Consider the following 27,401-nt stretch of genomic DNA (forward strand, 5'->3'; position numbering starts at 1 on the left):
CTCTGCTCTCTTGTGGTTGCTTCGTTTTTCTCAGCGAGATGGCAAAGCCGAGTCCTCAGCTGAAAGCAAGGAAGCGGAAGGTGTTAGAAGTTTGAGAAGGGAAAAGAAGAAAGGAAATAATCATGCAAAAGAGTAGGGCAGCAAACGGACTGGGGGGACGCGGTGTGATCGCCGAGCAGGCCCAGCCTTCCCTTCAGGTCTGTGGTCACGCGTCCACGGGAGCCGGTCAGCATGGCTGCCCTTTCTGCAGACACAGCCAGTTGCACAGGCTCCGGCCTGAAGTCAGTGGAGGGAAGGGTTGACGCAGCATTGGTGTTTGGTCAAGTAAGAGGGACAACGGAAACGGGGACGTGTCCCAGGGAGGGCTGATGGGGGCTGACCACGGGATTTAAGCTGGGCGAGGAGAAAGGTCAGGGTGTGAAGGGGTTAAGGGACGTGAAAGCCTGGCAGAATCGAGCCCAAGGGAACTCGAGGGACTGAGTTGACCACTTATGAGAGATTAGTCAGAGAGCGGGCTGCCTGAACTCGAGATCATGAAGCTGCTGAGTGGTGACATGGTTTAAGTTAGGACAATGGGAGAGGATCTCTTAGGATGGAAGACAAGATCATCGAAGGAAAGGCGATCACAGGACTCACAGGCCAGGAATCTGTACTAAAAACCATCTGATTCTGATGCAGGGGGTCCAGCAGCTGTGCTCTGAGGAAATCCTATTTTAGGCAGAGTTGACTAGCTACACATAAAGTTTTAAAGTTAAACCAGAAAACATGAAGGGGTGGAAGAAACATGAACGATATGAACAGAAAAGGGTGTGTATTGAGCGTGCAGGACGCGGTGTCAAACAGTTCACAGGCATCATTTTATTTATTCCCGGCAAGAACCCTGGATGCTAGAGATTGTTATCATCCTTATCTTCCAAATGATGAACATGAGGGCCACGCGGGTTGAATACTATGCCCAGGCGCACCTCTGTCTGAGTCTAAACTCTGAGCTTTTAGCCAATATGTCCACGATAGAGCAGGTAATCTTAAAATCTGCATCCCGAGATGTGAGTAATAGATTTAGGGGATTAGAAGCTCTTAAGAACACTATTGTATACAAAGTGCAGTAATATGCATCACCTCATCCAATCCTCATATTAATCCTGTTTATTAAGCAATTTGCCCAGATCATGGGACCAATAAGTAGCAGAGCCTGGATGTGAATGCCTCTCCTCTGACCTCCTACTCATGTACTCTTCCCACTAACTTCCACCACTTTCAGGAGATAGTTCAGATGGAAACTTAAAAAAAAAAAAATGTCTAAACGGTTTTGAACAAATATACTAATAAGGAGAATATTACTGGTTATTTCTCTCTTAGAACCTAACAGGATAAGTCTCGTAATTCCTGTTTCCATGGGAACATTAGTACAGAATGTAGCATTCTTTCTGTTGTGGAATGTTCTCGCTATAAATCCATGCATCCATTCAACTAATACCTATGGAGAGAATAGTCTGTGCAGGCACTGTGCTAGATGCAGAGGATACAGCTGAATAAGAAACATCCCTGCTCAAAGGGAAACTTCCGGCAGCTCCAGGCCTCCAGAACCTCAGATCCTCTGCAGCCTTTTCATGTCAATGTAAGGCATCGCACTTGACCTAGAATACAGCCTATCTCTTAGGACCCAGTTACCTACGAGATCATTCCTCTCCCCAGTGGTTTGGCACAAAGTAAGATCAGCTGTAGTGCCCTGGAGATGCAGTCTTAGGTTTGGACCTTGGGGGAAAAGAACCGGGGTGTTTTCCCAAAAAAGGACGGTCCTACTTCAAGACGGTCCAATATATATACATATTTTTTGGAGTAGAGTTGGTTTACAATGTTGTGTCGGTTTCAGGTGTACAGTGAAGTGAATCAGTTATACATATGAATATATCCACTCTTTTTTAGATTCTTTCCCCATATAGGCCACTACAGAGTATTGAGTAAGAGGGTCCAGTTTTAAAGCTAGATTTAAAATACACCTTTTGCTTGGCAATCTAACTGGCTCCCGTGGCCCTGCACCGACCCTCATTCACCACTTGGCCATGCCTCGCGCCAGAGGTACGGGATTTGTACCTACCGGGTCGCGGTTATGGGCCCTGTGGCCCAGCACCCCTCCTGCCTGACTGGGCCCAGGGCACCCGTCTGTAAGAATAAAGGACAGGGGTGGGCAAATTCCACTTTGATTAGGTTGGTGCTGAAACAGTAGGAGAGCTGTAGCACAAGACGTCCGGGGCGGCTATTTCTGCATGCAGAGAAATGTGTGCACTTCCACTTCATAATGCTTCTAATTAAGAATGACACACATACTAGTTCGAACTGAGCCTGCTGTCTACAAGGAAGTGGGAGGATGTTAGGGTTTTGCCTCAAGATACAGAAGACCACACTGGTGCCTCTCGAGGCAGTGTAACACGTGTTGCCTCACTTCCCTCTGGGCTTACTTAAAACATGTGAGTCACAGTACAATTTAAGAATCACACTCCTTGTCTCTTACATTTGCGAAAGTTAAGTGAGACAAATCAAAGTTTTCTTATACAAAAAAAAAAAAAAGAGGATCCGATACCTATGGGGTTTTCAAGAATCTTTTCAATGCGCAAAATGTTTCATATTCTCTTATATCTGATTCGGTGAACCACTCCGATCACAGGTTTAATTTATTCGAGTCCTTTCTGCAGTTGCGGGACTCCACAAATCTGCAACTCCTACAGCTTTAAGAGCAGGTAGCTCTCGGCTGGAGCCGGGGAGGCGGCGTCAGCTCGCGGCTCCGCCACTCCCGGCCCGCGGGCCAGGGCACCGAGGCCCGCCGCTGCCGGCTCCGCCCCGCCTCGCCACCCGCGGCGCCGAGAGCCGCGGGCGCCGGGGGTGCTGCGCTTCCCACCTGCGGGAGGACGCGGCCCGCGCCGCCGCCGCCGCTCCTCCGGGCTTGGCCGGTTCCGGGCCGCGGAGAGCGCGTCGGGGGAGCGGCCCCGCGGCGCGGGCCTGGGCAGCGGAGAGCGGCCGAGCCGCGTCCTCGCCTCCCCGCGCGCGGGCGCCCGGCCTACGCGAGAAGCCGGCGCCTTCGGGCCGCGCGCTTCTTCCCCCGAGGGCGCGGGCTCGGGGCTCCCTGCGGGCCCGCCCGTCCTCCGCCGCCCGGCTGCGCGCTCCGCGCCCTCGCGGGCCCTGCCACCCTCCTCGTGCACAGCTCTCCCAGGCCAGGCACACCCACCGCCGCCGCCGGCCTTCGGGGCCCCGGCGTCCGAGTTACACGCAGCCTCCCGACCCTCGCCGGCCGCAGCTGCACACCCAGCCCTTCTCCCGCTCCCCGCCGCTCGGAAAGGAGCACAAAGAGCCTGCGTCCCCCCGGCCCTCGCCGCCGCCCCACCCGCCGGCCCCCCGGTCTCCTCCGGCCTCCGCGCCGGCTGGACGCGGGGACCCTCCGCTCTGCGCCCTCGCGCCCCTCCCCCGGGGCCGGCCACGCCCACCCGGCGGCCCCCGAAACCCCGTGGGCCGGGGCCCCGCACCGTCTCCCCGGGCCCTCCCGGCCGCGGCCCCTCCTCCGGGGCCCGCCCCTCCCTCGCCCCTCCCGAGCCGGGTGGCAGCGGCGGCGGCGGCTGGAAGCGAAGGGATGAGGTCATCCTCTCCCTCGGAGTCAGCTGGTGCAGGAGAGGCAGCGGGCGGAGGGAGCGCGCGTGGGGAGGAGAGGAATGTGCGGGTCCGGGGAGCGCCGCGGCGGCCGCTGCTGCTCCTGCTGCTGGCGGCGGCGGCGGCGGCTCGGGCGGCGGCCGCGGGGCCGGGGCGGCGAGGAGCGCGGGCGGCGGGCAGGGGCGCGCGCCGGGCGCCGCCAGCAGCTCGGCTCCGCGCAGGCAGCCAGGCGGCGCTCCTGCCGGCTCCGGGCGCGCCGCTAGCCCGGCGGGCGGCGGGCGAGCCGGCGCGGGAGCGGCGGCGCAGCGGGAGCGGGGCGGCCGCGGCGCCGGGGAGGGAAGCCGGGGCGAGGCGAGGCGAGGCGAGGCGAGGCGAGGCGGGGCGGGAGGAGGAGACCGACCGCGGGAAAGGTGCCACATAGAGGAGCGCTCTTCCCCGCTTGGGAGGCATCATGGCCGCTAAGTCAGACGGGAGGCTGAAAATGAAGAAGAGCAGCGACGTGGCGTTCACCCCGCTGCAGAACTCGGACCGCTCGGGCTCGGGGCAGGGACTGGCCCCGGGCTTGCCGTCGGGCTCGGGAGCCGAGGACGAGGAGGCGGCGGGCGGCGGCTGCTGCCCGGACGGCGGCGGCGGCGGCGGCGGCTCGCGCTGCCGCTGCTGCTGCCGCCGCTACTGCTGCTGCGCCGGGAGCGGCGGCTCCGGGGGCTCGAGCGGCCCGGGCGGCGGCGGCGGCGGCGGGGCGGGCTCGGCGGCGCCGTGCCTGCGCCTGGGCGCGGAGCAGCGGCGCTACTCGCTGTGGGACTGCCTCTGGATCCTGGTCGCCGTGGCCGTGTACTTCGCGGACGTGGGCACGGACATCTGGCTCGCCGTGGACTACTACTTGCGCGGCCAGCGCTGGTGGTTCGGCCTCACGCTCTTCTTCGTGGTGCTCGGCTCGCTCTCGGTGCAGGTGTTCAGCTTCCGCTGGTTTGCGCACGATTTCAGCACCGAGGACAGCGCCGCCGCCGCCGCCGCCGCCAGCTGCCCGCAGCCCGGAGCCGACTGTAAGACGTCGGTCGGCGGCGGGTCTGCGGCCGCGGAAGGCGAGGCTCGCCCTCCCGCGCCGCAGAGGCAAGCGTCCAACGCCAGCAAGAGCAGCATCGCCGCCACCAACAGCGGCCGCCCCGGCAGCGCCGGCCGGTCTGCGTCCTGCTCCTTCTGCGTCTGGCTCCTGCAGTCACTCATCCACGTCCTGCAGCTCGGGCAGATCTGGAGGTACCGTACCGGGGGTGGGGGAAGAGGGAGGTTTGCCGCGCTCCTGCATCCCCGCTGCTTTGCTTTTGCACAGGAAAATCGTCGAGGGTTGCTGTGGTCGTTACCCTGGTGTGATCACGCTCCCTCCGGGGTTGGTTTGGTTTTAAATTTGTGCTCACAGCCGAGGGTGGGCGAGGAGTGAGGAGTAAGGGAAAGGCAGCAGAGTGGCTTTGAGCACTCAGCCCTCGTCTTCCCACTACGTTCAACCAGCTTCTCTCTTTATGTGCTACACCCCCCTTCCCGCTCCCTCCCCCCCATCTTTAGTGATCCTGTTTCTGTGAGTAGGAGAGGATTCCTATCACTCACATCTTCTAAAAATCCTTTTTAATTATGTGGAATTTGAGGTGTGTGTTGCAGTTTGGATGGCTTCTTTTGTTCCCTGGGAAAAATTGCTAATTCCAGTTAGGTGGAGTTATTGCCGTTCAAAAGTACCCACATTTTAACTCTCACCGCTAGAGAAGTGCTGTGCTTCAAGTCAAGAGCTTAGTAGGGACACACTTGTTTTTTGGGGGGGCTATGTATATCTATATCTATTTTTCTATCCGTCTCCAAATACCAGTCAGTACACTTTATGGCGCCCAGACTTACTCTAGTGGTGCCCTTTCTGGCTATCCTGCAGTATCGCCTCAGCTGATTTCTGGGATAACTGAGAACCCCTGGAAAAGGGTGGTGCATCTTGTAAACTTTGACCACATTTGTCATCTTCATTGACTTGCTTTGCTGCTTGTCACCTGATCTAGCAAGTCTTCACACAGATATCACTTGCACTTACAAACTGGAACATGGTTCCTTTGGACAGAGGGAATCATCACTGGAACCGTCACAGCCTGGATTTAGGAATGTAATGAAGTGGGATGCTCAGGAATGCGTTTCTCCAGCTTTTATATGTTTTCGATAGCTTTTTGCAGTGATATTTTACAGCTACAAGAATTCTTTGTGTTGAAGCATTTAAATGCTAACATCCCAGAGTTTTGGTTTTTGGGTTTTTTTTTCTTTTTTTGGGGGGGGTGTTTAAAATAACTTAGTAAGTGTAAGTAAAAGGAGGAAACCTCACAAGTGCACTGATAACGGGACTACACTCTGATATGCCAGTGTCCTTTTCAATTTTATTTGTAGTTATTTTTGTGATTAAAAAACCAAAACGATTATGAGTCATTAACACTGCTACAACTCAGAGATTTGTGGAACGGAACTAAAATCGTCCTTTTCTTTACGGTGAAGTGTAGTGTTTTCATTGAGAAGAGCAAGTGTGATTATTTTTCAGTCTTTTCCGGGACCGTTGCTTCGTAAAGCAGTGTGAGCATTGCCACAGACAGCGACTTTTCAAACTGAGAAACTTTTTTTTCCAAGCAGGTACTTTCTGGTAAAGTGCTGTATGATATGCAGTCAGACAAACCGGTGTTGGAAACTTCCACGCCTTGGACTTAGAGGACTTTTTGAAACGTCAGTTAAATGTGATAGCTGTATTTCCCATGGTTGACTATTGCAAAGACTTGCAGCTTGGTGCTTTTCGAGTGTGATGAAGAGCTCAAAGGCTTGATTTAATTACTGAAATTATTTAAGGGTTGAGATTCGTATGATTAGCAGTTTTAATCTGATAATCTGGTAAATGAAGCTTAACATTCCATTTGTTAACTTCTGCAAACTTCCTGCAGGATTTGGAAAAAACTCACTTTTACCTTTAAAATGTCTAGATTTATGTAAATAATGCAAACACTTCTCAGTTCTATTAACTGAAGAACTATCTATGTTTCTTACCGATTTATACTTTATGAAAAATTGAATATCAAATTCTAGTTGTGTATACTAGACCTTCTAGATTGAAAATTCAATTTCCCAATTGAAAAATGGTGTTTAATATCTCAGGACATAAAATGTGGAAAGTGAGAAATAATTAGGAAAAGAAAAGGGCCTAAATACGTCTCAGCGAGACCATAGCCACTGGGTCATTTGGCCACACAGCAAAGCTATGGAGGGGTGGGGGGCAGGGATGGGGTAAGGTTCAGTGCAGAAGGAAAACAGGCTGTCAGACAAATGCATTCACCAGCCCAACCCTTGGAGAAACTATGGTCACACATGGCTCCTTTTTGTCAAGCATTTCTACGATATTTTCCTTAAAGCCTTCAAAGTTTATTCTGCTAACACATGGTCATTTGGGAGGAGATAGTATTTTTTTTAGATATATATATATATATACATATGTTTTAAAATATTTGTTTACATATTCAGAATAATGTATTTGATCATGTATATCTGAATTATCTAATCTTACTGTTCTTGGATTCTGGCTAAGATATTTGGAGGATGGTGGGGTAACTTGGTGGAAGCATGATCTAAGACTCAGCCTCATTTTCTCCTTATAATGTTAAAAACAAAGCAAAAAAAAATAAACCACCAAAAACTTTAGCCTAATTTAGGAAATTGAAATGAGGTCAGAGGGTTCATGGAATTTAACGCTCAGACGCTTTCCGAATTGTTTCCGAATTGTTTCAGTTTCTCTGAGTGTAGAAGATTTGAACGGAACTTGGGGGGATGGGTGCATCTTTGATAATATACTGGTGAAAGGCAGGTCATCTCACATTATTATATTAGACCATTGTCTTTGACCACTGTGGTTCCTTAATTAGGAGCACCCCTCTGCTCTTTCAAGCTTTTCTTTTCAATGCATTGTGCACAAATGTTGCAGAAAGACCAATGTATCAGTGGTTCAAAGCTCAGAGTTCATTACTCATGTTTTAACATGCTACTTTCTAAGATCAACAACATAGATTTTATCGAGGTTGGTAACTGTTCATTGTATTTCCATGGAATTCAAGTTATTTTAGGTAAGGGTCAGATTCTAAAAGCTCTCTGTAGATAAAATCCTTTGAAGTACCATCAAAGTGTTTGCTTGCTCAGAAATAGCTGTTTGAAACAGTTTGGACAAGATTTGCATGTATTCATACATTTATTACAAATGCAACTGCTGAAAGCAATGGTACATATTCATTTTAATTAACGTTTACTAATGGAAAAATTAATGGCAGCCTTTAAAGTCGCAGGAGTTGATACTGGGAAAGCTGTTTGAAATAATGAAGTGAGTTTTTGCTACCATGTGGAAAGAGCAACTGTGACTTTAAAGGAACAGTGTCTGTGAGTGAATGAGGATGTACTTTTTTTTTCTTGTTCACATCATATGATTCCAGAAGTTACTAAGAGTGCAGTTCAGCCAGTGGGAATCAGAAATGCGCGATCAGAACAGCTTTTAGTCTTCATAATACCCATGATCCGTTATATCTGGACGTCTTCTTCCTTCAGAGTTTATGACTTACTCTTCAAATTTGACCTGAATTTCTCCTACACATGTACATGTGTAGGTAAGTACATATTCAGTTGTTTTCTAGCAAATAGGCACATGGTAAATGATGACTCCGCGGAGGGTAGGATGGGGAATATTTTTTACCATTTTTGGTTTTGCTTCTGAATATCTTATCGTGAGAGTCACCTGGTGGAAGAACAGCTTTCTTGTGTTTCTCGTGCTTGATCCCCCACGAGGTATTAACATGTGTCCCATGTTCAGGTACTTGGGAAAATGACGGATTAAGCAGCAGAATTAAGCAAATCTCTCCACAGCAGGACTTCTCAGAGCCTTTACTTACTAAGCTCTTGTGCAGTTGTCAATAAGTTTTTAAAGGCACAGCTATTAAATCCTCTTGTAATCATGTGGCACACAGGGCACTTTGAGAAACACTGTTCTATGCCATTCTTAAACCTGCCCAAACAAGAATTATAATAACAAGAATTTTATGTGGCCCTTTAAACATCTACAGATATTTTTATACTCCTCTCTCGCCTAAGCGTTAGTACCTCTGTATATGAGAAAGCTGGCAGAGAGATTACTCAAAGATTACTCAAGATTGCTTAAACTCAGAGAGATTAAGTAACTGGCACAAGATTACCCAACTATCATGTGATGTAGCTCAGAGTCAAAAACCAGGCCTGTCTTACGCTAAAGTCTATTTTTTCGGCTCAGTTAGCTATACCTCCAAATGCCAATGTGGGTAGTAAGGACAACAGTGTATAAAAATGACACCTTACCTTCGCTAAGGTTGGCAAAGTTTGAGAGCGAGCGAGCTGAGTTTAGACAAGTTAGGATGTTTCTCTAATACACACCAGTGGTTCAAGGGCAGAGCGGAGGCTGGAGCTCAGATCACCTGGCCAGTGTTCTTCTTCCTACACCACTTGGACACGCTGAGGTTGTTGTAGTGGCATAGGGAAGTGCTTTGCACATGATAAAACATTCTAGAGATATGGAATGGGTAGGAAAATAGCGCACTGGGTACAGCTGCGAGTGTTGAAAAAGTACTTTACTGATTCTGAGTTAGTCCTGAATCCTGATACAGGTCAAGCAAGACCGGTGCCCTTTCCTGAGTTTATTTATTTTTTATTTTATTTATTTTTATTTTTATTTTTATTTTTTTTTTGCGGTATGCGGGCCTCTCACTGCTGTGGCCTCTCCCGCTGCGGAGCACAGGCTCCGGACGCACAGGCTCAGCGCATGGCTCACGGGCTCAGTCGCTCCGCGGCACGCGGGATCCTCCCGGACCAGGGCACGAACCCGTGTCTCCTGCATCGGCAGGCGGACTCCCAACCACTGCGCCACCAGGGAAGCCCCCTGAGTTTATTGAACAGTCATTTCCCGAATATCTGTGTTCCCTCAGAACTGCTTATTAATTTCTCTATTCATCCGTATTGAGGCCCTGCTCTACGCAAGGCACTATGCTAGTTGCTAATCGTCCCAAGGTGAATAAAGTACACTTCTTCTTTCAAGGAATCTACTGTCTGATGAGGAAGATGGAACAGTAAACACACAATTTCAGTACTGGGAAATGAGCACTCTGATAGAAACAGGAAACTCAGGCCACCTTAGTGGTTCAGGTGAGACTCTGGAGCAGGAGGTGTTTGAGCAGAGGTTGTGGTAGTGGGCAGGTCTGCTACCGGAATAACGTGGAGGTTGGCAGTGAGGGCTTGGATGTGACTGTGCGGAAGGGCAGAGAGGCGGGAGAGAATAAGGCAGGTGAACTGTGGGCTTCGAACAGCGAGAGCGATTGAGAGATGGTAGCTAGAGGTGAAGATGGAGAATTAGTTGGGTTGGACAGTGAAAGGAATTTCGATTTTATTCTGGAGGCGTTGAGAAACCATGGAAGGATTATAAGGGTGAGGATTGTTGACCAAAGTGTGAAAACCTTGTTTGATTCAAACGAGTGACAAAACGTTGAAAGTTGCGGAGGAAATGTCATCAATCCCTCTCTAACTCGGTCATGTCGCTTTCATTCATAAAAGTCCATTGATTTTAAACGCATCGAGTGTGGATGTAATTGGAGCATATAAATAGGGCCAACATCGCGAGAGAGCTGTAAACAGATTGGTTGAGATTCATTGTATTTATACCACAGTAAATTATTGGCGAAAGTTCATTTTGCGTTACTTTTTGAAGAGATTTTCCTTAGGATATGGTGGGCTTCACCTTATTGAAATCCTTAGAAAATTGTTCCTTGTGTTTGTGTAACACTTCAATTTTCAGAGGGTCTCCAAGTTTTCTTTCTTATGTGATCTTCAGACTCATCTTTGAGGCGACACATTTTGCCTACGTGGAAATTGAGGCAGAAGTTTAAATGTTTTTCTCTTTAGGTCACGTAGTTCTGCGCAGGTTCTAGGCTAGAATTCGGTACTGAGGTGGGAGGGAGAAGAAGGAACACGGGAAATTGTTGATGTAACTGAGGGTGATTTGGTAGAAGAGAAACCTGAAAACTCGAGAGCCCCCTGGTACTGAAGGGTTCTAATGTGGAAGAAACTTTTGCGCCAGCCCTCTGGGACAAAATGGATAGGATCTACAAGAAGAGATTTTGAATTAAGGTAAGGAAAACATTTTTAAGTAGTCATAAGGGATCCCAAGATCAGCTAAGGTTCCTTAGAAGTAACGACTTCCTCATCATTGGAGTGTCTAAGCATACTTTGGAGAACTGTAGGCAAAACTACGGTAGAAGATCCTTGATTATACAGAGGGTTGGACTAGATCATCTCCCAGCTCTGAGATTTTTTGACAATTTCTATCATTACATGCTGCTCCAAACATAATGGACTAACCTTTGCTATTTTTGCGTGAAAGAAGTAGGAGTTTGCTTGAATTACTGCGGCTGTGTCACTTTGAAATCTATTCATTGGTCACGGACCCAGTACCTTCCCTGGAGCCTCGTGAATCCACACCACAGCCTTGAGTGCTGAGCTTGGTATTTAAATCTCTGAGTTAGCTCGCAGATATAAATCCACACACAATCAGACAGTCCTCTGTCCATTTACTTGGGTTTCTGTATGAGCTGGAATAATTGATGCATAAATCTGTGTGGTAACTATAATAACTATTTCAGTATCTTTGTAATAAATGCAAAAGTTGTAATTTTTCCATTCACTGAACTATATACTTACAAGGGTAAAAAAAATGTTATACTTATTATACCCCATGAAATTGCAGGCTACTCACAGAGCAGTTGAAAGTAGTATCTATGCAGGTGGATGCTATCCTTTTTGAATAGCGTCCACAATCCTTGGGTCAGTAACTGTGAAGGTCTTTGCTCCGTCGCTTACAAAAAGTTCCTTAATGTTTGAATATCCAAGTACATGACTTCTGTTACATACGTTCTTTATTTTTACAGTTTGAATGGAATAGTCCTCCAGTGAATTTAAATAGCACCAGTCACTGAGTAACAGATAAATACCAGAATGGTTCTGCTTTGTATGGAATCCCGGCCCGATCTGACTCGCACATTTCCTTGATTTGTTTTAGCATTTGAAAAGCACACATTCTGAGCTTATGGAAGCAAGACTAGGTATTAGAATCGGATTTATTAGTCTCACGTATTAGCAAATAGAAGGCGCAGTGTGGTGCTTATCAGGTGTAATCTTGGGAAATAGTTGGACTGCGTTGATGGATTTCATGGGAAAAACATCCAGTAATTCTCCACGGGAAGCGTTCTCTTGAATGGCACGCGTAATTCTGACTGCCACACCATGTGACTTCCTTCCAGCTGTGTGATGGTGTCCCCGGGAACTGTTGGCGTGGCCGGGAAGGAGGACCACGGGCAAATCTCGGGAGGCTACTCTAGTCGTCGTGGATCGTACACGTGTAGGCAGACATGTTCAGTGACTATTTGCTGGTCTGCGAATGAAGCCCAGGGGTTCTTATTTCTTCTTTGCGTGAGTGTAGCTGCACTTGCTGCCTGGTTGCTTCTTGAGTTGCTACTGGTACAGTGAATCAGAAAAGGTGCCATGTTATCTAGAAAGGATACGACAAGTCCCGCAGCCCTTTTGTAGGTCACTGGCGCTAGGCAAGTGGGGCTGAATTTCACAAAATACTAGTTTTCCTCTGAAAAAGATGCAGCTAGACGCTCACCGTCACTTACCTGTTCTTGCTGATAGAAAAGTCAGGCTGGGGAAGCTTTGGGATCGATATTTTCCCCTTCATTCTTACGTACTCTTGACCATCTGAGAGTGCGCCTGGATACAGAACGACTTGGGGTGTTCCTACCTGTCTACGCAAAGAAAAGCTGTAGCTTCTGCTATTATGATGGCCGCGGCCGCCATCACCGTAATTGTTATCACCACAGAACACTGCTTCCATGTCGAGTGTATGTACAGAACTCATACAGTTACGCGTGGTGAGGGATCATAAAGATGGGTTAAAATGGAAATGGACCAGTCCAGAAATCCTCTAGAGGCGAGAGGTGGTCTGAAGGACAACGGTAGATCTTTCCTAACCCTGAGAGGAAGGCAGAGGGTCACAGTTACTGTATCAACGATGGGTCTTATTTAGAGGGGCAGCTGCCTTTGGGGGAACTGGACTAAAAGGGGGTCAGATGATTTGGCCACTGGGGGGCCCAGACCCCCGGCAGTCACCTGCTGTCCCGGGTTTACATGTGACAGCACCTGCCAGCGGCCCGCCAAGTTTCGGTCTTCCTTTGCTTTCCTCCTTCTGCATCTTAGTTCTCTACCTGTATGATGTGATTAGTCAAAAATAGTGTCCAAGGTTCTTGCCACGCTTAAAATTCTGATCCTGCTCTTATTATGAGTTCTTTTTTGCTTGTCCCGTCGCCAGGGTATATGCACCAGAAAGTCTGTTCTTCTAAGGCCGTGAGTAGCGCGTTGTGTAAGTCAGTCAACGGGGGTCTACGGCGGGTTTCCAGAGTTGTGGCACTATTAGCGGCCGAAACCCAGGAACCGGTATTATATGTGGGGAGAGAGTCTTAAGCTTATTTGTGGAGTGCAACTTAGTTTGTATCATTTCCAAATTTTAGTTATAATCAAATTAAACCATTTTCATTAAAACCCACATCTAAGTATTTGAAGCTGATGTTCCAAGTTTTACGTATCACTGATTTTAAGAGATGCACCATGTAGACTTGGGAAGCCAGAATTGCCTTCTGCATTTCATGGTGTGGGGGGCTATGCACAGCTGGCGTGCTACGATTAACAAACGGGAACAATGCTTCACAGGCTTGAGAAGGACTCTCCATTAGGTCAACAAGAAGGCTGTTGTCAGAGCTAGGTTTGCTTTTAAATTAAAAGCTTGTCCTGGGTTACACGGTCACTGATTTAATACGCTGGAAATGGAATTAAATGCTATACGAAGATACTGTACCCAGGCCTGCACTTGTTGAGGAACCGGGCTGTGTTACATCCTGCCAGAAGAAGAGATCAACCCCTTAACCTTTCCCAGTTGGGGGTTGCCTGGATCTTTAGGATGTTAGAGATCTGTTGTGACACTGCACAATTTTCAACCTCACGACAACATTTCAGTTTTTTACATGAAAAAAAAATTTTTTTTATACATTTATTTAAAAATCGTCTGAAGTATGTCAAACTGTTTTCCCCCTTTTATGATTCATAAGTAGGCTGTTTGAATCAGTTCTACTTCTCTTGCTTACTTTATGTACTTGCACTGTTTTCCTGTCAGGGGAATCCTTCGACACAAACAGCGGTGGGCAGTGTGTGGGGTGGGTGAGGATTAGTGAGTCAAAATCAGGCACTTATAGGAGAAAGGAGGAGCTGCGGTGAATATGAGTCTAAAAAGACTGGAGCTGACTCTGATTTGACTTCCTCCCACCAAGAACATTTTTTTTAAGTGTATAATATGATGTTTTTTAAATTCATTCTTTAAAAATAATTTTGTTGTGGTAACAACACTTAACATGAGACCTACCCTCTTAATTAAAAAATTTTTTAAAATTAATTTTTATTAGCGTATAGTTGCCCCACAATGCGGTGTCAGTTTCTACTGTACGACAAAGAAGTACATTATTTAAGAAGGAAAAAGTCACCTTTCTGAACCCTCAGCCTAGGAGATTTCATCCATGTAAATAGCAGTCTCATTGCTCTTTCTGCAGCCTGGATAACAATTATGAATAAAGTATCAGTTTTGGGCTCCATTCTCTACTTCCCAGGTCTCTTTTCAGTAGCAGGGAGTCAATACTCAACACAAAGGTAGCCATTGTAGCAGTAACAGTTACAGAACAGTCCCTCATCTCTTCCTTCATTAGTTCGTGGCATAATCACTGCATCAGGGTGACAGTAACAGTGAAGAAATGATCCTTCAGGCAAGAGGGGAAAGGATTTGTAAAGCCTTCTTTCGTCTTGATAGGGTTTTCGACTGATTAATTAATGTGCTGTTTTACCAAAGTAAATTTAATAACAATCATTTTTTTAAATGTAGGTCAATTCTAGGAAACTCTCCAAAGTGATTTTGAGTACTTGGGTCTGTTGTTGTAAATTAGGAGGGATGTCCCATAGGGTTTCATATCTCTAGGGGATGTACTGCTATTAAGAATGGCAATCACAGATATCCTGTGGGATTTTTCCTGAATCGGTTGGTGATTGTCGGGTTTGAAAGACTGGGTTCTAGATGGGAACAGGTAATATAACACAGTCCCAATGAAAGCATAAATATTAGTTGTGTTCCTGCTTCTGAAAAGTAAACAATCATTACAATTACTTAAGGATATACTAATATCTATCTATATTATATGTGGAATCTAAACTATGATACAAATGAATTTATTTACAAAACAGAAACAGACTCACAGACATAGAAAACAAACTTATGGTTACCTGAGGGGAAAGGTTGGGGAGGGATAAATTAGGAGTTTGGGATTAGCAGATACAAATGATTATATATAAAGTAGAATGGTAAATGGGAGTGTTTTCTTAATTTCACTCTCAGATTTTTCATCATTAATGTATAAGAATACCAGAGATTTCTGTGCATTAATTTTGTATCCTGCTACTTTACCCGATTCATTGATTAGCTCTGGTAGTTTTCTGGTAGCATCCTTAGTATTCTCTATGTGTAGTATCATGTCATCTGCAAACAGTGACAGCTTTACTTCTTCTTTTCCTATTTGGATTCCTTTTATTTCTTTTTCTTCTCTGATTGCTGTGGCTCGAACTTCCAAAACTAGGTTGAATAAGAGTGGTGAGAGTGGGCAACCTTGTCTTGTTCCTGATCTTAGTGGAAATGGTTTCAGTTTTTCACTATTGAGAACAGTGCTGGCTGTGGGTTTGTCATATATGGCCTTTATTATGTTGAGGAACGTTCCCTGTATGCCTCCCTTCTGCAGGGTTTTTATCATAAATGGCTGTTGAATTTTGTCAAAAGCTTTCTCTGCATCTGTTGAGATGATCATATGGTTTTTCTCCTTCAGTTTGTTAATATGGTGTATCACGTTGATTGATTTGCGTATATTGAAGAATCCTTGCATTCCTGGAAGAAAGCCCAGAGAAAAACCCACACACATATGGTCACCTTATCTTTGATAAAGGAGGGAAGGATATACAGTGGAGAAAAGACAGCCTTTTCAATAAGTGGTGCTGGGAAAACTGGACAGCTACCTGTAAAAGTATGAAATTAGAACACTCCCTAACACCACACACAAAAATAAACTCAAAATGGGTTAAAGACCTAAATGTAAGGCCAGACACTATCAAACTCTTAGAGGAAACCATAGGCAGAACACTCTATGACATAAATCACAGCAAGATCCTTTTTGACCCACCTCCTAGAGAAATGGAAATAAAAACAAAAATAAACAAATGGGATCTAATGAAACTTAAAAGCTTTTGCACAGCAAAGGATACCATAAACAAGACCAAAAGACAATCCTCAGAATGGGAGAAAATAGTTGCAAATGAAGCAACTGACAAAGGATTAATCTCCTAAATTTATATGCAACTCAGGCAGCTCAGTAACAAAAAAACAACCCAATCCAAAAATGGGCAGAAGAACTAAATAGACATTTCTCCAAAGAAGATATACAGATTGCCAACAAACACATGAAAGAATGCTCAACATCAGTAATCATTAGAGAAATGCAAATCAAAACTACAATGAGATATCATCTCACACCGGTCAGATTGGCCATCATCAAAAACTCTAGAAACAATAAATGCTGGAGAGGGTGTGGAGAAAGGGAACCCTCTTGCACTGCTGGTGGGAATGTAAATTGATACAGCCACTATGGAGAACAGTATAGAGGGTCCTTAAAAAACTACAAATAGAACTACCATATGACCCAGCAATCCCACTACTGGGCATATACCCTGAGAAAACCATTATTCAAAAAGAGTCATGTACCAAAATATTTATTGCAGCTCTATTTACGATGGCCAGGACATGGAAGCAACCTAAGTGTCCATCAACAGATGAATGGATAAAGAAGATGTGGCACATAGATACAATGGAATATTACTCAGCCATAAAAAGAAATGAAACTGAGTTATTTGTAGTGAGGTGGATGGACCTGGAGTCCGTCATACAGAGTGAAGTAAGTCAGAAGGAGAAAAACAAATACCGTACGCTAATGCATATATACGGAATCTAAGAAAAAAAAATGTCATGAAGAGATTAGTGGTAGGACGGGAATAAAACACAGCCCTACTAGAGCATGGACCTGAGGATATGGGGAGGGGGAAGGGTGGGCTGTGACGAAGTGAGCGAGCGGCAGGGACATATACACACTACCAAATGTAAATTAGATAGCTAGTGGGAAGCTGCCGCATAGCACAGGGAGATCAGCTCGGTGCTTTGTGACCACCTAGAGGGGTGGGATAGGGAGGGTGGGAGGGAGGGAGACACAAGAGGGAAGAGATATGGGAACATATGCATATGTATAACTGATTCACTTTGTTGTAAAGGAGAAGCTAACACACTATTGTAAAACAGTTATACTCAAATAAAGTTGTTAAAAAAATAATAAAAATAAAGGAGATACACCACAAGGTCCTACAGTGAGCTATGTTCAATATCCTGTAATAAGCCATAATGGAAAAGAATATGAAAAAGAATATATGTCTATATTTATATGTAGAACTGAATCACTTTGCTGTCCAGCAGAAACTCACACAACATTGTAAATCAACTATATGTCCATAAATAAATAAATTAATTAATTAAGGTTGGAATCAAATGAGTAAGGGAGAGGAAACCTGAAGTTCTGATCAAGGAACTATGTCCAGATACCCTGGAAACTATCATTTCATCCCATCCTCTGATCTGCTAGTAGAAGAGGTGGGTCTTGCAGATGGAGCATGGATTGATTAGTTGGAGGAAGAAAAAATATGGCCATGAGAGAAATGAACGGAGATGGAGACTTTTATTCCAAACTCAGAGGACGGAGTTTTAATCCTGTGTCGTAGGGGTGGGAAAATCCCTGTTCTGTAACGCAGGACAGCAGAGTTTGAAGCAAAGGCTTCACCAGCCAGGCTAAGTTTCCGTTCGATGAGTTTGTTCTGGCAGCTCCAGCTGTGATCATGGTCACGTCAATGGGGTCAAGTTGAGACTGAGGACACCCGTGGGGTCTGCAGTCTGAGGGACTTTGACCTGAGTCCTGGATGATCACACAGGTCAGAAGAGGGCAAGTCAGCTGGCAGAGGGTCAAGGCCAGGGCACATGCTCACAAAGGGGAACATCTTGAGAGCCCAGGAATCTAAGCAGGGACCAGAGACAGACCTGATAATAGTAAAGGGAGGTTAGAATCTGAGGTCAAGGTCATCGTGCTGGCAAACCGTGACACCCGGACTTCAAAGTGTAAAACCGAAGGGAGATTTGTTTCATTTATGTTCTCGTTATATAACTTCTGTCTGGTCAGGTATCAAGACTAGGGCCTAAGACTGGGGGTTGAGTTCTCATCCCACTGAGGGGAGGGCAGAGAGCTGGGGCTGAAGGCAGGTTCTCACTCGTGCGCTGTTGACACCTGCAGATTCGTCAGCAGCCCGTTGGCCAGATCACTACGTGGTCACTGGAATCGGCTGCTGAGAATAAAATGACAGAAATAAGTGACCAGTGATAACCTTTTCGTCATGTTTTCCACAAACATCTGCTTGAGATCATAGTAAGGAAAACATGTTAAAAAGAATATGCTCTCGAAAAGTTTATGTGGAATCTAAAAAAAATGTTACAAGTGAATTTCTATGCGAAACAGAAATAGACCTGCAGACAAAGAAAACAAACTTACAGTTACCAGACGGGGAAGGGGGAGAGGGATAAATTAGGAGTTTGGGATTCACATATACACATCACTATATATAAAATAGATAACCAACAAGGACCTACTGCTGTATAGCACAAGGAACTCTACTCAATATTCTGTAATAACCTATAAGGGAAGAGAATCTGGAAAAAATAGATATATATGTATGTCTACCTGAATTTCTGTGCTCTAAACCTGAAACTAACACAACATTGCAAATCAACTGTACTTCATAAATAAATATAAAAATAAACGGTTAAAAAAAAAAAAGATTTACCGTCTAGGAACGGAGGCAAGTCGCTTTCATACCCCTGGAACGTGTCTGTGTTGAGGCACTGAGTGAGCTGTTGCCCTACTCAAGGTAGGGTCAGCAACCAGCAGCCTTAGCATCTCTTGGAAGCATCTCAGAAATGCAGAATCTCACCCCTGATCTACTAAGTCACAACTTGCATTTGAACGAAATCCGCAGGGGATTCGGAGGCATTTTTAAGTTTGAGAAGCAGAATACAGCATCCATTCTGCTACGGAGGAGGGAGGACCGCTTTCAGCTGAAATGGTCAGGGAGGGCTCATCTGAGCTGGACATCCGTGGAAAAGATACTTGATCCAGACACCGTAACTGGCTTTCTCGCTAGTTATCACACCCAGTACGAAAGCTTGGAAACCGTGCCAGTGATAGGCGCACACGTACTCACCCAGGAGCCTCCTTACAGACGGCACTGTAAGCAAAAAGTATGACAAACAAAGTGAAAGATTGTAGTAAAATCTTTTATGAAAACCCCATTGTCTTATGGTTTTATTGTTCACAACTGTTGACTGCACTCTGCTCACTGTTTTATTTTCTACTCAGACCTTAGGCCATCTGGTTACTTGGGATGGAGGGGACAAGGGGTGGTGAGAAACGGACCAGACCTTCTCAGCGGAGGTGGACACTAGGAAAGCGTTGGGTTCAGAGTAACCAGACCGTGAGGTTAGAGAATGAAAAGAGGGGCATGGAAGCTCTTGCCAGCAAAGACATAATGATTGTGCTCTTTGCTCAGAGAGGCGGAGCTAGGCTTATTCACACTTTTCTGAAAAAGGAGCAGCCTTGAGGGTGAACAGAGATGTCCCATCACTGGGTGTCAGGGATAGTGGAGCGGGAGGTCAGGTTCTGGGCATCCCTCATCCTTAGCTTTTAGTCTGCTGGACCAAGGAGCTTCTGCCTCTACATGGGAAAGAGGAACCAAGAGAGGAGTAACGGAAACGAGCCAGGAACCCAGGCCTGCGAGGCCAGGTCCTGTGCAGGAGTTGGCAGGGCATTTTTATAAAATGACGTGGGAAGACTTCTGATGGCCAACTAGCTCCTTATGGTGACCCGTGAGGCTCACGAGGCAGAGGCTGTGCCATGGGAAGAAATACGGTAGTTCAGCCCGATTTCATGCTTTACTATCTGTCCTCCTAAGTGAGAACGATGGCATCAACAGCGTGACAAAATACGTCAGTGTCTGGGTTGTGGGATAAAGAGATAAAGAGGATGGCGCCTTATAAGACGTGTATTTGGGTAGATGTGCGATCAGTTTCCTTATTTCACATCAAACAAAATAGAAAACGATGGCCTTCCCAGAAATGCTTCTTTTCAAAGTAATAGTTTTCTAATTTCCCTTTCGTACAACATCTGGTGTTGCTAGGCTGTCATTTCTGTTGCTAGGGTTCCCTCCCCCATCTGTGTGCTAGGATGTGATTGTTTTGTTCAGTGTTCTTAAGTGTTTCCATGGAGAGTTCCTAAGTTAAATTTTCTCAGTCTGCTTTATCAGTAGGTGTGGTGACCCTGCCAGGCTCCAGACCTCCATGTCTTTCCAATATGGTAGCTCTTCCCATTGAAATGTAGTTCTTCTCGATTGAGGTGAGCTGTCAGTGTCAAATACCCAGGGGATTTTGAGGACTTAGTGTGAAAAAAAAGGGGCCGGTAACTATCTCATTAATAACTTTCATAAGGGTTATATGTTGAACTGATAACATTTTGGATATATTGGGTTAAATAAACTCTACTGTTAAAATTAATTTCACCTGTTGCTTTTTTTCTTTTTAAATGTGACTACAAGAAAATTAAAATTACGAACGTGGCTTTTATTGTATTTCTGTTGGACACAGATGCTCTAGATGACGTGAGAGCTCAGTTCTTGAAGTGAGAGGAGGATAAATCCAAAGTGAAGTGTTTCAGAATATTAAGCTAAGAATTTGCTAGAAGCTACCAAGGAAAGAACACTGAGTTGTTTCGCTGCTGAGGCAGGTTGACTTCATGGCTTTTGCAAATACGGGTACCTGCTGGTAAAGACAGGGTCTCTAGGGGCACCTAAATGTGGGTACAGCCCGTGGCCTTCCCTGCTTCCTGCCTTGCTTCAGGCCCAGCGACCCACTGTGCTTCTTCGGTGGTTTAATAAATAAATCTTACCGATGAGAATAAGAACTAAATCTTGGTTAAGTGCCGTGGTAGCTTGCCAAGCACATTGACTCCTGTTAAACCATCCAGTCTTCCCACCAGCCTCTCAAGGCAGGAATTATCAGCATTCCCATGTGAAGATGAACCCACTAAGGTTCAGAGAGGGTAGGAGATTTGCCCAAGGGCACACAGCTCCTCAACAGCAGGTGCCTGCACTCACATCCTCAACTTCAGCTTCTGAATCTCATGCTTTTCCCACTGTATCTTACAAGATTAATCCAAGAGGACCACTTGGAGGAGCATTTCCTGACCTTTCAGGCTGGCAGCTGCGCCAAAAACTGCAGTGAGTTCAATTGTACTGCGACATCAGTGGGAATTAGTTAATACCAATTTATAGGATTTTCCTCTGACTACCGGGAAAGGGAGAGACCCACCGGAGGACAGGAGGTCAGATTTGAGTCCTGACTTTGCTGGGAAACTCCTCAACTACAAAACAGTGGGTGGGAGTTACATCAGATCATTTGTAAAGTCCCTTCCAGCTTTATAATTCTGTGAGACCTGGTGTCTAAAAGGAGCATATCAACTCTTTTCATGCACCTTATTAAATATCCACTTGGGGAACAATATGCATGTTTTATTAACCTGGGCTAGTTTTCTGATAAACTACTCCTGGAATTGGTATTTCACACCAGACTTCAAACACAGAGACTGTGGACCCATTTTATCCATAATGTGTCACTTTCATTTGGTGCCTACTGGTAAAATACGTGTTGTTTCCTTTGGCAAATGCATGACACGAAAGAATAGTAAGTAGGCTCCAGTCCCATGTGAAGAGTATGTAATTAACCTGTATTTTTATCCTCATTTTGCACATGCAGCCATGCTTTGCACATGCCGGTGTCCTGCCCCACATACGTTCATAAATTATGACGTCAACTACGACCGTTCGAGGCCTGCCCCGCTGTCAGTCACATCTCTCTCTCTGAGACCAGCAGGATTTGCATCTATGTGACTGTCACAACTTCAGATTCAACTCCTAAGACCTATCTCAGAGGACCAGCTCTATATAGTCCAGCATATGCAAGTGCTAGAAAATTCATTCTCAAATGCACACAATTCAAAATTTTCAGAATCGGACACAGCCGGTCTTGGAAAAAGCAATTCCAGATATTCATTTCTAAAAATCAAGTAATTCCTCCCCAAAGATGCCCCCCAAAGTAGATATGACTTGCTTTGTGAAAAGGCTTGGCAACTGCAATCTGCTCATTATTATTATTATTTGGCGGCATTCCATGAAAAATATACAGGATCATTTTTCCTTTTAGTTCAGTAGCATCCTTGGCAAGTATAGTTTTTTCCAGAGAGACTGATTTCCAAGTACGTTTTTAATGTCATGACGTTAAATGTGTTCTGACTTACTGTTGTTGTTGTTTTTAATCCCAAGTGATACGTTCTAAGAAACATGCATGTCTATACTTAGTTATTTATACTTAGTTATAACTATACTATACGATAGTTATTTTTCCCATGGTTTTCTTCCATGTATACACCTCATCATGCAGTTATGTAGGTTCGGATATGCTGGAAAGAACAGACATGATCTGATTACACTCAGTCTGGAGTAAAAATGCCTTCATTCATTCCTTCAGTAAGTATTTCTCGTGCATTCACTGTGGGCGGGCTCTGGCACAGCAAGATGAAAGGGGTGCACTCCCTGACTTAAAGGCGTTCTCTGTCTGGCGAGAGACGGTCCCGTTTGTACCTGTTCACACCTCGGAGGGTCATGCAGCCTCAGCGACGGCAGGAGTAGTGTTGGGAGAGTGTAGCAGAGGGCTGGGGAACCTCTGTCTGGAAGAAGGGGTAGCGTTTGAGTGGGAGCCAAGGGCGTTCCAAGCAGAAAGCAGAGAAGGGACAAAGACATCTCATGCCCTGTCTGTGAAGAGCTGAAGCGGAAAGTAGGAGGGCAAGAATGTTAGCGGATGAGTCGTGAGTTTGGGGCCAAACTAGCCAGGGCGTTGGGTGCTTTCCTGAGGAATCAGGACTTGATGCTGTTGGTAAATGGAGGCTCCGGGGACACGTGTAGATACATACATACTTTCAAACAGCTGCCTTTTGGCAGTGGGAAAGATTGAATCGCAGTCTGGAAATACTGGAGAAGGAAGTCTCCTGCATTCTTCAGGGGCAGGGAAAAGAAACTGTGAGTGAGGGGTGGACTTGAGAAATCTCCGGAACTTTAGGATGCAGTGGAATGAGTGAGTGAAATGAAAGCCCCGAAGAGCTTGGCGAGTCTCACTAAAGATCCTAATAGTACTTAATGAGCTATTGGAAAAGGCATAAACATAAACAGAGTTAAATAAAAATGCTCTGTAATGTAGGCTGGGCAATTAAAAAAGATTTACCAGAGTAAAGCTAAATACAGCGTCGTGGATAATTAATGGGCCCCTGACAACTCAGTAACGAGTACCGTGAACTTTTTTTTTTTTTTTTTTTTTTTTTTTGCGGTACTTGGGCCTCTCACCGCTGCAGCCTCTCCCGTTGCGGAGCACAGGCTCCGGACGCGCAGGTGCAGCGGCCACGGCTCACGGGCCCAGCCGCTCCGCGGCACGTGGGATCTTCCCGGACCGGGGCACGAACCCGCGTCCCCTGCATCGGCAGGCGGACTCCCGACCACTGCGCCAGCAGGGAAGCCCCAACCCTGAACTTTTATAAGAGTGCATTAACATCTGTGCGTGTCAGAAGGAGGGTTTGCTTTTGCAGTCAACACCAGTTAGCTGGGAGATTTCCCCACAGAAGTGAATTAGGGATTCCCGGGGGTGGAGCTTGCTGACTGAACTCTGACCTGCGGTGAGTAGCTACTCCTCTTTCATGGGCTACTGGCTGAGCCTTAAAGGAGTTTAGTTGTAGGTTCAGTTCTCCTTGGCCTCCATTCCCTGGGCTCCGGGTGCTAGTTTAGCTTTCCGTGGGATTTCCCTTTCTTACTTTAGGAAATGAACCTTGTTCTCCTTGTGGGTAGTGCACTCCACCTGGAACAGACCTTCGTGGGTGAGGGAACCTTCCCTTATGGACCGGGTCATTCAAGCCATTAGGACACAGAGGATGGTCCACCTGGGATACTCAGCTCAGTGAAGACTCCACAGAGGCCCAGCTGACCTCTTTTATTTCAATAAATCCTCATTTAACAACCTTCACAATTTTCTTAATTTTTAGTTTTTAATTAATAAACATTTCCCCAAGCAGTTTTAGGTTTACGGAAAAGATGGAGTTGAAAGTACAGAGTTTCCATATGCTCTCCGCCCACCTCCAGGTTCCTCCATGACCAACGTCTTCTGTTAGTGTGGTACATTTATACAATTGATGGACCCAAACTGATACATGGTGTCGACTGAAAAAAAAAGAAAACTCGCAACCTGAAAGTTGAGAGTTATGTTTCATTGGGCGGGAAGTTTTAGGACTTCCAACCTGGGAGGTAGCACCTCAAGTAACCCTGAGAGAAGTGCTTCGAGGAGGCGGGGAGGGGGGGGAAGCCAGGTTATATAGGAGTTTTGCAACAAAGGGCAGGTAGTCTGAACGTCAGAAGAGTATTGTTAATTAAAGAAAACCAGGTATCTCAAGTTAAGGAATTGAGCGCTTTTCTCCGTATGGGAAGATGCAAGCGTCTGGGCTCACTGAAATCGTTCCTTTGACATGCACCTCATCTCTCTGGGGCCAGTATCCTGTGTTTTCACACCCTGAGTTTCCGCAGGGCTCACCTAGGGAGAGGCTGCAGTCTGATGGCTGCTAGCTGGCAGGTGTTCTTTCCTTCCGGAGTTTCCTCAGGGCTCACCAGTGGACCGCAATGGCTGATGGCCTGTGACATCCTTTGTTTACAGATACATTTCTCATTACTATTAACTAAACTCCTGCAGTTTCGAATTCACTTTTTGTGTTGTAAATTCTATGAGCTGTAACAAGTGTATGCAGTAGTGACTTGCGTCCACCATTGCAGCCTAACATAGAACAGTTCACCGCCCCCCAAATCCTCTGTGTTCTACCTGTTCATCCGTGCTCCCCCTTCTCCTGGCAACCACTGACCTTTTTACTCTCTCCATAGTTTTACCTTTCCCCAGATGTCATATCGTTGGAGTCATACGGTATGTAGCCTCTTCAGATTGGCTTCCTCCACTTAGCACTGTGCATTTAGAGTTTCTCCGCAGGATTTTGTGGCTTGACGGCTCACTCTTCTTGGTGCTGAATAATTGTTCATTGTCTGGACACACCGCCGTTTATTCATCCAGTCACCTACTGCAGGACAGCTTGGTTGCTTCCAAGTTTTGACAATTACGAAAGAAGCCGCTGTAAACGTTTGTGTTCCGGTTTTGTGTAGATGTAAGTTTTCAACTCATTTGGATACATACCAAGGAGCACAATTGCTGTGTCTTAGGAGAAGAATAGGTTTAGTTTTATAAGAAGCTACCAAACTGTCTTCGAAAGTAGCTGTACCGTTTTATACCCCCACACTTAACAACTTTTGCGTGTCTACCATGTGCCAGGTACTCCTTGTTTGAGGGTACGAAATTAGTGAACCAGGGTACAAGATGTTATTCTAGAAAGAGTTAAGATACCGTGAACTTGTTCAAGTTACTAGTTCTAAATTTAATATTTTGGAGGGATTTACTGATCAGGATCTATGCTTTATGGTATAAATCACATAGTTATTCTTAAATGGAGAAATGGGTAAAATAATAAAAATTTAAATTACAGTGAAATATTAGTTGTTCCAGTGATGCATTTGAGTAGCTTTATGAAATTATTTTGCTGGACATCTAGACGTTGAGTTCTGGTACCAACTCTGGTTTCACATGGGTGTAAGAAAAATTATTGGAACAAAATCAGCCTTTTAAAAAATGTACCTTTGAGATTAGTTATATTCATGGATTTATAAAACTGCTTGGTAATTGTTCCTGTAAAAATGTAACCATGGGGTAAATAATTTTCAGTGAAAAAAAATCACAGCACACAGACAGACAGACAGACAGACACACACACACACACACACAGACACACAGACACACACACACACACACACACAATCCTATAAAAATACTCTGGAGTTCTGCCAGAGACTTGAATAGTTGCCCTGGGTGGCGACAGCCTGATTCACTCTTGCCAGCTCAGCTTGGGCTTTGCCTCCAGTGGAGTTGAAAGGAAATCAATGCACAGATGGACGGCAGAAATTTGGTTTCTCCGCCTTTTAAAAGGCCTCGTCAGAACCTTTATTTGAAGTGTTATAGTATCAGCTAAGATTGAACTGAATTATTTTTGTAATTCTTAGAAACAGACAATGAATTAAAATTTTCCTTCTCATCTGTCGGACTAAAGCAATCAATAAGATGAACGTGTTGATCCTTTTTAGCCTAAATCATATAATCAGATAATTTCCTTGTTTCCTTTGTTCTATGTAGAAACAATTTGAGTATCAGTGTCAGATGTCTTTGCTTTCTGCATAAGTATTCATTTCAATCCAAGTCCCCGCGTTTGTCTCTATATTTCCAACTTTTTTGGTTTTAAAATTGTATACAAATATTTGTGAAAGTGGAAATTTGACATGATGTGAAATGACAATTCTAGTAAAGCTATCTGGCTGAGAAGGCCAGTAAAACTTGACCAGTTTCATTAAACAGACCCAGTCATTCCATTTGGTTGAGGCCTCAGCTTTGAAGCGGATTGAGATGTTTGCTTCTCTGTCGCGACGATCGACGTGAGTCTGTTGATTGTAATGGGACCATGCGTGAATGGCCAGTCTGTGGGCACTTGATTTTGGTGGGGGGGGGGGCGGGGATTAGCAAAGAAATGCTAAAGAATCACTTTTTCAGGTGCTTGAAAGAAAGAACAAAGTTTTATCTGGTAGAGACATGAAAGTTCTGAAATGTACCGAATTAGGAATAAGGAGGAGATGCAGTAACAAAGAAAAAGAAATACAGTTCCTATGCACTCTGATCTACATGCTGTGACTTGCAGCAAAGTGCTGTCTTCCTTTTCTTCTCTTTAAGAAATAACTAATTAAACCCACAGTCACCTGGGGCTTTTGCTGTGTTACCTGGAGGGCCTCCTAGGACTTGAGAGAAAGATTAACGGGATGGGAGGATGGGAGAGGGGAGGAAAGGCGGGCTGGGGGTCAGGCGGGTGTACCAACGCCTTAATGAGCTCACCTGGACGTGGCATTCGTGTGCTGGCTTGCGCTTCTTCAGTAATGTCTCTTGCTTACTTTGGAATATAGGTTTCAGATAAGATTGACACTTGATTTTATCAGCTTCACACTGGTTAGTTTCGTTTGTAAATTCTGTCCCTTTCTGGAATGTGTGCTTCCTGAGAGCAGACGTTTTTATTTGTTCACAGCAGTGTCCCTAGCATCTAGTACGGTGTCTGGCACGTTGCTGTCATTTAATACGTACTTGTTGATTAAATGAATGAAATACAAATTAGCAAGTCATCATTCCAATAAGATCCTTGGGTGCA

The 27,401-nt window shown here is 45.6% G+C and overlaps 1 protein-coding gene across 2 annotated transcripts in view; it reads left to right on the plus strand.

Annotated features, from left to right (window-relative positions):
• The first annotated feature begins 4,032 nt into the window (after positions 1-4,032).
• Positions 4,033-27,401, plus strand: part of XKR4 (XK related 4) — a 328,134-nt gene continuing 304,765 nt past the window's right edge. For both annotated transcript variants that reach the window (XR_010837419.1, XM_059043384.2), the window contains exon 1: positions 4,033-4,893. Coding sequence is in view for 1 of the 2 variants with exons in the window: in XM_059043384.2 (XP_058899367.1) it covers positions 4,091-4,893 (803 nt within the window). In the remaining variant the exon portion in view is untranslated. The remainder of the gene's footprint in view (positions 4,894-27,401) is intronic.

Source organism: Kogia breviceps, chromosome 17 (genome assembly GCF_026419965.1).
Source record: "Kogia breviceps isolate mKogBre1 chromosome 17, mKogBre1 haplotype 1, whole genome shotgun sequence".
Lineage (NCBI taxonomy): Eukaryota > Metazoa > Chordata > Mammalia > Artiodactyla > Physeteridae > Kogia > Kogia breviceps.